Source organism: Callospermophilus lateralis, chromosome 13 (assembly GCF_048772815.1).
Source record: "Callospermophilus lateralis isolate mCalLat2 chromosome 13, mCalLat2.hap1, whole genome shotgun sequence".
In the NCBI taxonomy this organism is placed as follows: domain Eukaryota; kingdom Metazoa; phylum Chordata; class Mammalia; order Rodentia; family Sciuridae; genus Callospermophilus; species Callospermophilus lateralis.
In genome coordinates, this window is record NC_135317.1 from 57256907 (window position 1) to 57272062 (window position 15156).

The window sequence follows — 15156 nt, forward strand, 5'->3', positions numbered from 1 at the left end:
TGCATCGGGGGCAGGGCAGAGCTGGGCCTCACCTGGGCAATGGCTGCATACTGCTGCTCCCATTCTCTCCGTGCCTGCTCCAACAGGTGTGCCCAGGTGTCCTGAAGAGACTGAGTCCCCAGCTGGTGGTCTGCCAGGAAACAGGCTGACTGCTCTGGAAGGAGGGAGGGATTTTAAGCACCAGGGCTACAGTGTCAAAGGTGAGGCTTGGAGTAACTTCAATATGTCTCACTGGGTTCTCAGTGACAATAGGGGACTCCCAGCAAGAGTAGAAAGTAAAGCTGCACTTCTGTGTGAAGAGTTCATTGGCTAAATCCTACACTGCGTAGTATCTGGACTAACTCAAAGGCATTAGAGCAAGAAGGTCCTCCCAAGAGAGGCACAGGCTCAGGATTCTATCTGCTATTTATATAGGCCTGTGGGGGTGTTTCCTTTTATACTACCATAGCAGCAAGTCCCATAAGGCCAGGGGACTGAGGAAGAAGCATAGGTTCATCTTAGGTTGTTTTCCATGTATTTTGTGTCTGTTCATATGAATAATGGGAATTAGTTACTACAGATAGGCTTATTCAGTTTTTGTTTTAGTGATTCATGCTAACCAGGGCCACGTGTGAAACAGCCGCATGTACTGACTCCAATCTAGAAAGGACTTTTGTTGAGGTGGAATCCATAGTGAGCTAGTCCGTGGAAGGGCAGCATGGTGACTGTTAGGGAGCACTGAGCACAGAAAGCATTGGACTTTCTGATATTGCTGGGTTGACGCTAAACACCATACTGATTCTATTTCTCCAGTTTTCTACTTTACTTTTATTATCCATCACATTTTAAATCATTAATAGGCATAAAATGATACATGTCTTCATGCTGCAAAACTGAAAACTGAGACCTTAAAGCCGTGGTTCTTGATAGTTACACATTAGAATCACCTGGGGGGCACTTTGAAAATGACTGCTCCCTCACCCACCAGAGCCCAATCACTTGGTGACTGGTGTGCAGCAGTTGAGGCTGTGCACTGAATTAGAAGAGGTGGGCTGCTGCTAATGCTTCCTGGGCTTCTGGCCTCACTTAAATGCATGAAATGTCAAATGACCACCTTTTAAACCTGGCAAGGAACGTAGTATCCTGGCAGAAATAATGGACTCAAAATTAAAACGACAATTTTAAAAGGGCAGGGTCATTCTTTCTTTAAACTGTGAGTCTCCATTGATCTCAAAATATAGTTGAGTTGCAAGCTGGGGTTGCGGCTCAGTGGTACAGCACTCGCCTAGCATATGTGAGGCACTGGGTTTGATTGTCAGCACCGCATAAAAATAAATAAAATAAAGGTCCATCAACAACTAATGTATAATATATATATTAGTGTGTGTGTGTGTGTGTGTGTGTGTGTGTGTGTGTGTGTGTAAAGGTTGAACCAAAATATCCTGAATGAAGTTCTGGAGGGCTCCTCCCCCACCTGCCCACACCCTCCCCTCAGATCCTCCCCAGATCCCTCCCCAGGCCCAGCACACCTGCCTCTCCCTCCCTTCAGCCCCAATCCCTTGGGCATCAGCCAGCTCAGGCTCTTCTTCTTGCTCCAGTGTGGACTGAGCATGCCTCCTGGCTCACTTTACCTGCTGCTCCAGCGTTTCCACATCCAAGTGTCTTGGTCTCTGCTCTTGACCAGGTGTTGACCACCGCGTTGTTCCGAACCTTTTTAGCCCTTTCGTGTATAAAGATGAACACAATCTCAGGCCCCTTTGCTGCCCAAGCTGCACCACCACTGGTCCTGGGGCAGCAGCAGGTGTGCTCAGATCCCATTCACCCTCTGGTGACTATAGATTCCAGCATGTTCTGTCCCACAAAACCATTAAGACCCAAAGCAACTTCAGTAAACTGCATGGTTTAAATAAACATGTACAGCTGAGCCATGGCTGGGTGCTCAGTCCCTGGGTGTCCTGGGGCCTCAACACACTTGGTTAATTTAAGAATCTGTTCAATCAAGGTCGCTGCTGTTGAAATAACTAAAACCCTGGAGGCTGTCAGAGGCTGCTCTGCCGTGTGCCCCAGGCTAGGAGGGGCTTGGGTTTTTCTGGTTCATTTCCCTCCAGTGCCATCAGAGAACAAGAAATGCTTCAAATATTACATTCAAGCATAACTTTGTTCTTTATCTGAAATCCAGTTCTAACTGAGCATCTTGTATTGTGTATGCTCACACACTATGGCTCTAACCCAGGGGCCTGTGCATGCAAAGCTTGCACTTTACCACTGAGCTACACCCCCAGGCAGCATCTTGTATTTTTGTTTGCTCAAACTGGCAATCTTACTCCTTCTTCTTACACAAAGAGATTGAAATACAGAGTTACAACCAGACTTGCCCAACTCACAGAATCCGTGGCAATTATGGGATCAGAGTTCAGGACTCTGGTTACCATTTTTCCCTTTTTTCTGCACCATGTAGCCTCTCACATAAAAACTGCTGGCAACAGATTTGCACCTGATAGTCAGGGAGAACATTCTAGATGCTACTAAAGCCAAAATTTGACTAAAGATCTGAGACTGCAGATTCAGGAAGAAAATGTCTAATGGTAAATTGATGTTGAGGCCCAGCAATGAAGAATGGGAATGAAAATGTTTTTCATTCAAATCCAAGGGCCTCCCTCATTGAGAAGAAGACCCAGGGGAACACTAGAAGGAGAGGTAATTACTTGGCGGCATAATCATAACTACAATTTTGAGTAGGTTTTTTTGGCCGCATGGTAACTGAACCCAAAGGTACTCTACCTTGAGCTACATTCCCAGCCCTTTTTATTTTTCATTTTGAGACAGGGTCTCACAAGTGGCCTAGGCTGGTCTTGAACTTGTAATTGTCCTGTCTTAGCCTCCTGAGTCACTGGAATTACAGGTGTGCACCATCACACCCAGATATAATTATAGTTTTTTTAATATTTATTTTTCAGTTTTCAGTGGACACAACATCTTTATTTTATGTGGTGCTGAGGATTGAACCCAGCGCCCCGCGCATGCCAGGCGAGCGCGCTATTGCTTGAGCCACATCCCCAGCCCCTAAGTGTAGTTTTTGAGCATTGCTTATATGAAGGAAGAGCTTTGTCCGGAATGGTTCATACATGATCACATGTGGTCTCCACCCCCACACTGTGAAGGAGTGTTGACACATTCAAATGGTTCGGAACCTACAGAGTTGTCTTGTACAGAGCTCATCCTCTTTTATAATAGCACAAAAATCCCCTGCCTGGCACTGTACTCTCCCCATGTAGGAGGAATCTGTGAACAGCCATGCTATTTGGCAGGAAACTACAGGGAGACAGATAACTAATCACATTCAGATTGGCATCCATGCTGTTCCCATCTGAGCCACGCCTCCTCTCCCATCCTGACTTGAGTGACACAATGACACTCTGAACCTTCAGGTCCCAATTCTTTCTCATTTGTTTTATTTCTTTTCATTTCCTCTCTTACAAATTGTTTGTTCTCCTTTCCCTGAAGTCCCACCCCCAAAATGCCAATTAGAAGAGGACTGGAAGAAGTTACTGGATTTAGAATCTAGAATCACTGTGACTAATAAATATTCATAAACATACCTTTCAGCATATCTTAATGTTGATAGAGTTTCCTCATAACAGATGTCAGCTGGACTTATGGCTGCAATCTGTAACAACATCCCTTGAAGATTTTGTTATGTATATAGAGGTTTATTATCATCGATATTATTAAAACAGTTAACATTCACACAACAGTTTTGCATCTTATAATTTACATTATTGTTCAGACTTGATTACTCCAAAAACTAGGCTTTGAGAAAAATAATATAACCAAGGTTACCCAGATCAGAACTGGCAGGACTGGGGTTTGAACCCACTCATGACTAACCCCTGTGCTGCCAACTTCAGAACCACACTGCTCTCACCAAGAAATACCCAGTAATTTTCTCAAGGTTTGAATGATTGTTGAAAGTTAGCATTGCAGAGATCAACAGGATTTGCCTGTCCCTGTGAAATAATAGGGACAAAGGGCAAAGGCGCTCCTGAGTCTTGGCTCACAGCCAGACAGCCATTCAAAGTTCCCACTTTCACTCCCCATTTTATCCATCCTGAAGATACACCCTGAAGCCAGGGTACTTTCACTTAATTCATCAGGGCAATGATGCCAACAGAAAATGCCCTCACAGGGCCAAGTGCACCTAAAGCCATTAACATTCCTAAACCCCAGCCCATTCCTGCAAGCACTCCAAAAAATGAGCTCCTGCTTGTTCCAGGGAGCCAGCCTGACATTTTCTTGTTGGAGCTGGAGCTGTATCTCCCTGACTAAGGTGAGGATCCCAAAAGGCCTACATATTCATATGTATGTGACTCAGTTTCATTTCTATTGACAGCAAGACAAAATTCCCAGTGGGCAGCATCACCCAAACAGCCATTTTTGTATGGTTTCAAGTCTGGCTATTGACTTTGAATAAATTGTTCTAGAATTTGGAAAATACTTTTCAAATTAGAAACAAAAGTTTGGCGATTTGGAGATAGGTGCTGTCACTGAGGGTGACCACAGAGACAGAACATAATCTGAGGACCTGGCAGCTCAGGATCCAGAGCATTAAGAGCCTGGTGAATAATCCTGTATAGTTTATCTTTATAGCTTGTGTGTGTATATTACCGGAGATTAAGCCCAGGGTCTTGCACATGTAAGGCAAGTGCTCTATCCCTGAGCTACATTCCCAGCCCTTTTTGTTTTTGATTTGAAAAACAGGGGCTTGCTAAATTGCAGAGGCTAGCCTTGAACTTGCAGTTCTTGGAGTATTAACTCACCTGGGAGATTTAAGGACTTATTTCTTTCTTTCTTTATCTTTTTCTTTTATTTCTTTTTTTTTTATTATTATTATTTTTTTTTTTTTTGGATACTTGGGATTGACCCTGGGGATACCTTAACACTAAGTTACCTCCACAGTCCTTTTTATTTTTTAAATATATATTTATTTATTTTTTGGTCCTGGGCCCTGAACCCAGGAGTGCTTTACCACTGAGCTACATTCCCAGCCTTTTTTATTTTGAGACAAGAGGCTCCTTAAATTGTCCAGGTTGGCCTCCAACTTGTGATTCTCCTGTCTCAGCCTCCCAAGTCTCTGGGATTACAGGTCACTGCACCTGGAAAAGTTATAGCGTTTAAAGCGGGTTCATTTGTATCACCTCATTTAACCATCACAGCACTATTCTCTGATGGCTATGGTTATTTGCTCCACTTTAGACATGAAAGAAATGAGGTTTTAGGTTATCCATGCTGCAAGTGGGACTGGTACCATGGAGAGTTTAGAGCTTAGAGGTGGACCTTTCAGATTCTGTGTTTTATTTGCTTCCTGAGATAATCAATGACCACCTCTCACCTCCTCCTCCCACACTATAATGGAGAAAGTAGGTGTGGCTCCGAGGCCAGGGTTCCATCCCAACCCTAAACCAAACAAACCTCACTGTGATACCTTCAGACAGTCTTTGTGTCCTTATAAATGGTGCAGATCTAACCTTGAAGATCTGCACATGTAGACGTTGTCCTTTTGGTCTCATTCTCAGGAAATTTTGTACACACAGATGTGTTGAATTTTAGTTTGCAGTCAACATTCAGAGGGTGTCTTATGTCTTTGGTTTTTGTTTTCTTTTGTATTTTTTCAGTGCTGGGGATTGAACACTAGGGCTTGGACATGCTAGGTGAGCACTCTTCCCCTGAGCAACATCCCCAGCTTCTGTGTACATTGTCTTATTCTAGGTTCTTAGGGGATTCCCATTGAGGCCCACAGGTAACTGGTAACTAGAAAATCATTAAAATTAAATATTTAAAATTAGTTAAGGGCTGAGGGTGTAGCCTAGTGACATAGCACTTGCCTAGCACATGAGACCCTGGGTTCTACTTCCCAGTCCTGCAAAAAAAAAAAAAAAAAAAAAAAAAAAAGGATAAATAAACAATAAAAATGGGCTAGATTAGGTGATAAAAACAGAAGGATGTTTATATTGTAAATTTTGGGGAGAGGTCTGGTCCCAGGTCCCAGTAGGGAGCATTTCTCTCCTAAGCAGGACCCTGCAGGAGGCAGAGTTCACCTAGGTTTGCCCCCTCTGCAGCAGAAGAGCATCAAGCCCTGATTTTAACACATTTCATGTCCCACCCACATGGCAAACATGCTGTGCTGTCTGGCATCTTTGCTAACATGACAGATTCAGCTGCTTTCCAGATTGTGAGTCTTCCCTGTGACTATCACAGTCGAATTAAAATTTCCAACCTCACCACACAATGACTGCTACTTGAGAATATCATGACATCGCTACTGTTACTTTCTAAATTGTATTTTTTTTTTCTGATAATAATAGTAATACATGTCCTGGGCTGGGAGTGCAGCTCTATGGTAGAGTTCTTAGCAAATGCAAAGTCCTGGGTTCCAACCTCAGCATTACAAAAACAAAAAATCATGCATGTTCCTTGTAGAAAACCTGAAAACTACAGAAAAAATTAAATAAGAAAAGTTAGTGCAGCCAAGCACAGTGGCACATGCCTATAATCTCAGCAGCTTGGGAGGTTGAGGCAGGAAGATCACAAGTTCAAAGTTAGCCCTAGCAACTTAGCAAAGACCCTAGGCACTTAGCAAGACGCTGTCTCAAAAAATAATGGGCTGGGAATTGACTCAGTGGCTAAGTGCCCCTGGGTTCAATCCCTGGTACCAAAAATAAATAAATAAATAAGATTAGTAATATAGGAGCTTTATTGAAGATTGCAGTACAAAGGGCACCAAAAGTCATATGTTAGTCCATGCTGTGGGTCAGGTGCTATATTATGAAGGTTCTGAGAATAATTTTAATTACAATAACACTAACGATAACGATGATAACAATAATAGCTGAATCAGGCTAAAATGTTGTAAGAAGGTGATTTTACCAAAGTAGTTCTGCTGTTCCCACCCAGAGCTGACTGGAGCAGTTTGGTCAGTACAGAATCTCTGTAGGGAATGTGCAAGACTTTCTTCCCAATGGCTGCATCAGCCAGAGCACTGAATGCAAAAAAAAAAAAAAAACAGTGAATTAAAAAAAGGTATCAAGAAGTTAAAAAAAAAATTTATCCCTAAGGAAAATTCAGAAAAGTTCTCACTCAAATCCCCTTTGGCTCCACAAATCTCATGATAATACCTAAGAGTAGAGACACCTTGTGAACAAGGATGCAGAAGCAAGAGAGCTAATGTGCACGAGCCACTGAGTCCCTGTCCAGAGTCAGCCCTGCAGAAAGGGAGGCCCAGGCCTGAGATCCAACCCCCTTGAGGCTGAAGAGACTGCAGGCTTTTATTGTCAATGTGTATAAAGAGAAGGAAAATGAGGACAGCTGGGCAGGGGGAGGACAGGTTTGGGAAGGGATCCGAAGTCCTTTTCTCTCCTACAACCTTAAGATCCTCGAGGGAGGCCCTCCTATGACTGCAGCCTTAGGTTGAGAGGGAATGACAAGTCCCCACCTGACTCCAGGGGACAACAAAGGAAGCATCATTGAGCCAGTGTGGGGGTGCACACCTACTCAGATGGCTGAGGGGTTCACTTGAGCTCAGGAGTTCAAAGCCAGCCTGGGCAATATCGTGAGGATCCTATCTCAAGGGGGTGGCATTGAGGAGAGTGAAAATAGGAGGGAGGAAATTTTTAAGAAATTATAATCACAAGAAGGGAAAAAGAAATCTACAAAATTAATATAGCACAAAGCTACTTGGGAGGCTGAGGCTGGAGGATACCAAGTTCAAGGTCAGCTGGGGGAACCTGAGGGGAGACCCTGTCTCAAAAAAAGAAAGAAAGAAAGAAAAAGAAAATTAACACAGCAAAGTTGGAAAAGAAACTGATCTTTAAAAAACAAGAACAATTGATATTAAAAACACCATGGGCATGTTTAATAGCCAATTAGACAGTGCTGTAGTTGGAATTAGAGAGCTCACAAGAAGCAATCCAGATTGTGGCCCAGCGCCTCAGTGATGGTAAACAAGGGAAAGAGGTTAAGGATCATGGGTGACAGAGTGAGGGGATCTAAACAGTTAACTGAAGTTCTGAAAGAGAAAAGGGGAAAGAAACGGGCAGAGTAAGTACATGAGTTAATGGCTGAGATTTTCCAGAACTGATGAATATCACGAATCCATTGAGATATGAAGTCCAAGGAATCCCAATGAGGATGGAAATTTTCACTCAAATACAACATGGTCAAATTGGAGATCACCAAAAATAAAGAGTTTCAATGCAGTTAGGGGGAAAAAAAAGATTACATTGAGGGTAACAGCCATAGGACAACCAATTTAAAAAAAAAAATGGAATGACATCCTTAATGATTTGAAAGAAAATTCTACCCATCTACATCTAAAATTTTGGGTGGGGGTGGGAGGTACCAGGGATTGAACTCAGGGGCACTCAACCACTGAGCCACATCCCCAGCCCTGTTTTATATTTTATTTAAAGACAGAGTCTCACTGAGTTGCTTAGCACCTCGCTTTTGCTGAGGCTGGCTTTGAACTCCAATCCACCTGCATCAAAGACAGCCTGCACAAAGCCTTGCACATCACAATAACAATCAGCCCCAGGAGCTGCTGAGATTACAGGCATGCGCCACCACGCCTGGCCATAATCGTAACTTCTGTTCATCAATACACACTGTAAAAAAATTAAAAACCTATAACTTGGAGAAGATACTTACAATTCATATGCCTGAAAAAGGTAATAAAATATGAAAAGAATAAATGCAAATCAATAAAAAGAAAATAACTCAATAAAACAATGGAAAAAAATAAGAATAGGCATTTCAAGAGGAAGCATATTGTTAATAAACTTATCAAGAGATGCCCAAACTTGCTAGTAACCAGAAACATCAAGACCACGATAAAAAAAATTTACACCAACTTCATTGGTAAATACTGAGAAATCTGACAATGTCAAGCCTTAGAAAAGATGTGAATCAAGAGGATATATTATACATTCCTATTGGGCATATAAATTAATCCAGCCACCCTGGAAAAATATTTGTCATCATCTTATAAAATTAGGTATTTGCACACCATATAACCCAACAATTTCAATTCTTTGTCTATACTCAAAAGAAATGTGAACATATTAGTACCCAATGATTTGTATTGGAATGGTCATGGTAGCACTGATTGTCATAGCAAAACCAAATTGGAAATGACCAAAATGCCAATCAATAGGAGACTAAGCTACATTCAACAACATGAATGAATCTCATGAAGTTTCATGAAAGAATAGAATAGAAAAAAAAAACTAACTAGGAACACATAACATGGTTAGGTATTGTTAATAATGCTGGGGCTATAGTTCAATAGTAGAGCATTTGCTTAGTATACAAGATACCTTGAGTTTTCCCCCAGAAGCACTGCCCCTCAAAAAGCTAAGTCTAAAAGTAGTCCCTGAAATTCTCCTCAGTACATACCCAAAAGAAATGAGTGATTATTTTTCCAAAGTACTATGTACAAGAATGTTCATGGCAACTTTATCAATAATAACCCAAACCTAAAAACAAACTATGCATCAATAGAAGAATAGATAGATAAATTGTGATACATTCACACAACGGAAGACTACAGAGTAATGAGAAGAATAACTACTACATGCAGCAAATTTAAATAAACTCAGAAACACAATCCTTAGTAAAAGAGGTCAGATACACAAGACAGGGACCTCATAAATGGTCTCATTTATATAAGAATCAAGAAAATTAGGCAAAACTAATCTGATGACAAAGGCCAATTTCTGCTGGAAGGAAGGGATATAAAGGAAGACTTTTGGGTTTTGAAATGCTTTGAATTTTCATCTGGGTGGTTCAGTTAGTTTTCCATTACTGTGACAAAATACCAGAGAAAAATAAAGCAGGAAAGGTTTATTTGGCTCATGGTTTCAGAGGTTTCAGTCTATGGTTATTTAGTCACACTGCTTTGGGGCCATGGCAAGGTGAAACATGGCAGGCAGCTATGTGGTGGAGCAAGTTGTTCAACTCATGGTGGCCAAGAAGCAAAGAGAGTTGGGGACAAAATATACCCTTCAAGGGCAAGCCCCCAATGGCCTAACTTCTTTCCAATAGTCCCCATCTCCTAAAGTTTCCATCACCTCCATTAAGCCCATTGAACTATGAACCCCTAAGTGGATTAATCCATTGATGAAGTCAGAACCCTCAGGAACCAATCAGACCCTAAAGGTCCCACCTCTGAACATTGCTGCCTTCAACACATGAGCTTTTGGAAGCTATTTCAGATTCAAACCACAACAGTGATAATTACACAGGAGTGTGTGTGTGTGTGTGTGTGTGTGTGTACATGTCTATATAATGAATTGAGATTTAAGATTTGTGTACTATGGTTTTTGCCCTAATAAGAAATTTTTTAAAAGCAAGCCACAGAAGACATTATAGCAGCTTATCTTTTGGTCACTAAGCCATAGAATTTAAATACGATAAAATAAGAAGAGAGGAAGAATGAGACAGAGAACATAAAATTCAAGTAGTGGAGACCAGGAGAAGAATCCTGTGCCACCTAGTTCTTGGTGTTTGTAGTGGTGTTAGTATTTTTGTTACATACAGGAGGACCAGGTGTGAGCTAGTAATGACACTGAGTGTCATGGTTTAGATATGAGGTTCCCCGCAAAGGCTCATGTGTGAGACAAATGTGTGAGGCAAAATGATTAGGTTATGAGGTGTGACCTAATCCACAGCTTAATCCACCAATATGGATTAATTGGGTGATGACTGTGGGCGGGCAATGGTGCCTGGGGGTGTGCCCTTGGGGTTTTCTTGAGCTTGCTCTCTCTGCTTCCTGGTGCCATGTCCTGATCTGCTTTCCTCTTCCACACTCTTCTGCCATAACTGCTCTCAGGCCCAGAGCAATGGAGTCAGCTGTCTGTGCACTGAGACCTCTGAAACACGAGCACCAAATAAACTTCTTGTCAGGCCTTCTGGTCGTAGCAGCAAAAAGTTGACTAAAACACTGAATCATGACCCAGGGTTATAACCAATTTCTCCTTCTATTCATGGATTTTTTCTGGTGCTGGGGGATGAACCCAGAGGGCACCTGATAAGTGGGCTCTACCACTGAGCCACACACCCCAGCCTCTGCTTTTTCTTATCTGAGGTCATTTTTATGGCACAGACCCTATACTCTGGCTACGTACCTGATAACGTTTCCTAAACTCGTTAAGCTTAAGTTAACCCGAGATCCTTCTTTCAGTCTGTCCCCTTCAGCTCCTGAAGATCTCTGCCTTTCACTTCCAGCTAAATCTACCAGATTAATGCTGGATTGTTTGGTGAGGGCTTTGTCTAGGAAAACCTGTAGGGACACACACAGGCCGTGCTGTTAGCGCGCCCTACCTCTTCCACATGCTCAAATGGTTCTTGGGATTGTATTTCAAATTTAAAAAAAAAAAGCAACAAAATGAAATCAGCCATTCACAACACCATCCTCTTTACAGCGGCAAGACCAGGCCCAGGCGTCTCATTGGCCCCTTCCCATTTCTGCAAAGCTCTTTTCTGAGGAAATACTAGACATCAACGATTGCTCTGGAGTGTCCATGGTCATTGAACTTTAAAAACGTAAAATACTGGGAAAGTTACAGAATAAGTAATTGTTCAGGATTGTGTGGTCCTAGAGTGGAACAAACCTCCATTTTAGAATCCTACAGATTCTCTTGCTGGTGACATGCACTTAACCTGTAATGTGGTGACAGTTGCACATTATTGAGATGTCATAGGGGTTCAAGGTAATAGATGCAAAGGTCCTAACACATGCCCGGCAAGGGCTGTGAGGTATTCCTATTACTGCTGACCCCACTGAAGAGCAGGGCTCTAAATCTCTTCACTTGTTTATTTGTGCTGATTTCTTCTCTTGCCCTTAAAATATGAAGTCAAATAAATCATCAGGGTAGACCATGTAAGAAGTTTGTGAATTTTACTAACATTGTAAAATCAAGTGACTAGCCCTTAAAAGTTTAAAAAGTTCAGCACGCCTGTAACCCCAGCAGCTTGGGAGGCTGAGGCAGGAGGATCATGAGCTCAAAGCCAACCTCAGCAACTTAGTGAGGCCCTAAGCAACTCATTAAGGCCCTAGGCAACTCAGCAAGACACTGTCTCTAAATAAAATAAAAAAGGGCTGGGGATGTGGCTCAGGGGTTGAGTGTCCCTGGGTCCAAACCCTGGTTCAAAAAAAAAAAAATTTACAAAGTTCTTTAAAATGTATTATCTCATTCAAGTCTCCCAACTTTTGTGGGAGGAGAGCTATGCATCCTATTTTACAGAAGAAGAAACTGAGGGTTAGGGAGATTATTACTCCAAGTGTTAGAGCTGGTCAATAAAAAAGTCTGCACGATCCAGTGTTTGTCCACCAGTCATGGCTGAGCACAAGATGATTTTCATTGATGCTTACTTTATCTATTGCTAGTAGTGTGGCTTACAGGGTAGAATTGGTACAATCATAGTTAACTACAGTGTTCCCCCAAGACTTGTGAATTGCCATTTCTAGATCAAACTAGGGATATTGTACATACCGGTCCCTGATGCCCAGCTAGTAACACAGAGGAGAAAAGCCCACTTTAGTAAGTAGAAAGTTACATGGTACATGGATTACCTGGTTTCCAAGAATTAATCCAAGTATCAGAAAGTACTTCAGTATGTGGCCCTAGGCTCATGGATCTGATATTGCTGGTCCTTATATTGGTGATATATAGGCCTGCTACTGATTCAGTTCTCCAAGATAAACTACACAGTCATGGTCATATCTTCACAATTTACTCCTTGATCAAAATTTACTCCTTGGGGTCAAAATTCATTCCTCACAGCATGAAATTTGCTTGAAGGACAACAGCTCACAGTGTCTTCTGGGCACTGTGAGCATCTGGTGTGTAGTAGGACTCCACCATGAGCAATAGTGCCGAGTGGGGCACGGGTATGAAGGTGAGGGGTGGGCAGTAGAAGAACAGGTCCTCACTTTTCCCTGCTTTCTAACCCTATATTCTATGGTTGGAAGCAGCCACTTTAATCCATAAATCAAACTGGGAGGGATAATCCCAGTGGCTCAGGAGGCTGAGACAGGAGGACCATGAGTTCAAAGCCAGCCTCAACAATGGCGAGGCGCTAAGCAACTCAGTGAGTCCCTGTCCCTAAATAAAATACAAAATAGGGCTGAGGATGTGGCTCAGTGGTTGAGTGTCTCTGAGTTCAATCCCTGGTACCAACCCCCGGACAAATTGGGAAGGATCCCACAGTATCCACGAACCTATTATGCCACTCGGGACCCTCCCTAAGGTCACCAGGACACAGATAGTCACCTGAACCTCACCTGTTTGAGCTGAATAGTGATGACCATGTGGGATCTGCTGCTACTGGTGTTCATGTTGGTCGAAGCTGTGGTCCTGGTTCTTGTTCCTTGTTCCATCAGCTTTTCAATTTGTGCATAATTCTCACAAGGCACAGACTTCAGGCCTTCCACATAAAAGCCCAGCTGCTGGTCTTCCCTGACTTTTAACCCACCAGGTTTTTTGGTTCTAGACAGCAAATCTCTTATCTTTCAGGGGGCGGGGGGAAGAATGTAAACTTAATTAGTCAGGAATCTTTACTTCAGTGTTTTATTTATACCTGCAATGTAATAAGAACTCAATAAACAAATGAATAAATTTAATATTAAATTTCTGTAGGTGCAGATGAGGGTGTAGCTCAGTGGTAGAGTGCTTGTCTACTATGTGCAGAGTCTCCAGGTTCAATCCCAGTGCAGGGGAAAAAAAATTCTGTGGGAACCAGACAACCTCATAATTGAACTCAGTAAAAAATAGAGAAATGGATAAGCAAGAAGAAAGAAACTACCGGGCACGGTGGTGCATGCCTGTAATCCCAGCAGCTCAGGAGGCTGAGACAGGACGATTGTGAGTTCAAAGCCAGCCTCAGCAAAAGCAAGGCACTAAGCAACTCAGTGAGACCCTGTCTCTAAATAAAATACAAAATAGGGCAGGGGATGTGGCTCAGTGATCAAGTGCCCCTGAATTCAATCCCTGGCACCCCCCCCCACTCCCACCCCCCAAAAAGAGAAACTCCTGTTGTAATTAGTGAATCAGAAGCCTATTTTTTTTGTACTAGTTATTGAACCCAGAGGCATGTTACCACTGAGCCACATCCCCAGCCCTTTTATTTATTTATTTATTTATTTTGAGAGAGAGTCTTGTTAAGTTGCTTAGGTCCTCACTAAATTACTGAGGCTAGTCTCAAATCTTCGATCCTTCTGCTTCAGCCTCCTAAGTCAATGGGATTACAGGTGTGTACCACTGTGCCCAGTTTAGAAGCCTAAGTTTTAAAATTAATTTAAAAGATTTTTAGAAAGCCATATTGTTTTCAAGTATCTAAGCACTCCAACCAGACTGCGAATTCCTCAGGGTGGACCCATAACTTTTTATAAATAGATCTCAGTGAGCACTCAGGGAATGCTCATTGAGTGCACAGTGTAACTGGAGCTGGGCTGATGAGTAGTGTTCAATTTTTATGTGGTGCCTCACACATGCTAGGCAAAAGCTTTACCACGGAGCCACAACCCCAGCCCCAAATCTTGCTTACTCTTATATTTGATTAGCAATTCCTTTATGGGTACCATAAAAACAAATCATCTGCTGGCATTGTTGTGCATGCCTGTAGTCCCAGTAACTCAGGAGACTGAGGCAGGATTACAAGTTCAAGTCAGCTTTGGTAATTTAGTGAGACCTTCAGCAATTTAGCAAGACTGTCTCAAAATAAAAAATGAAGCCAGGTGCAGTGTTGCATGTTTGTAATCCCAGTAGCTCCAGAGGCAGAGGCAGAGGCAGGAGGATCGCAAGTTCAAAGCCAGCCTCAGCAACTTAGAAAGGTCCTAAAGCAACTCAGTAGGACCTTGTCTCTAAATAAATTACAAAAAAGGGCCAGGGATGTGACTAGGTAGTTAAGCACCCCTAGGTCCAATCCCCAGTACAAAAAAAAAAAAAAAAAAAAAGTACCGAAGTCTTACCTTAACAAGAACAACCATATGTAAAAGTAAAAACAATTAGAACTTAGTAACATGCAAAGAAGTACCCAATAGAAGAGCAGGTTTGTCACACTTCCCCCAACACCATCTTCCTGAACCTTCTCCTTAAGGAGAGAAGTTTATTCAATCCAAACAGC

The 15156-nt window shown here is 42.4% G+C and overlaps 1 protein-coding gene across 1 annotated transcript in view; it reads right to left on the reverse strand.

The window, feature by feature from the left end:
* The window catches only part of LOC143412076 (kinesin-like protein KIF28), a 73223-nt gene that overhangs the window by 17797 nt on the left and 40270 nt on the right, over positions 1 to 15156 (reverse strand). Inside the window, exons 5-10 of the mRNA XM_076872906.1 lie at positions 13316 to 13540; positions 11157 to 11311; positions 6904 to 7015; positions 3579 to 3646; positions 1611 to 1699; positions 33 to 154 (exon numbers count right to left, since the gene is read on the reverse strand). Of these exons, the coding sequence (XP_076729021.1) occupies positions 33 to 154; positions 1611 to 1699; positions 3579 to 3646; positions 6904 to 7015; positions 11157 to 11311; positions 13316 to 13540 (771 nt within the window). The remainder of the gene's footprint in view (positions 1 to 32; positions 155 to 1610; positions 1700 to 3578; positions 3647 to 6903; positions 7016 to 11156; positions 11312 to 13315; positions 13541 to 15156) is intronic.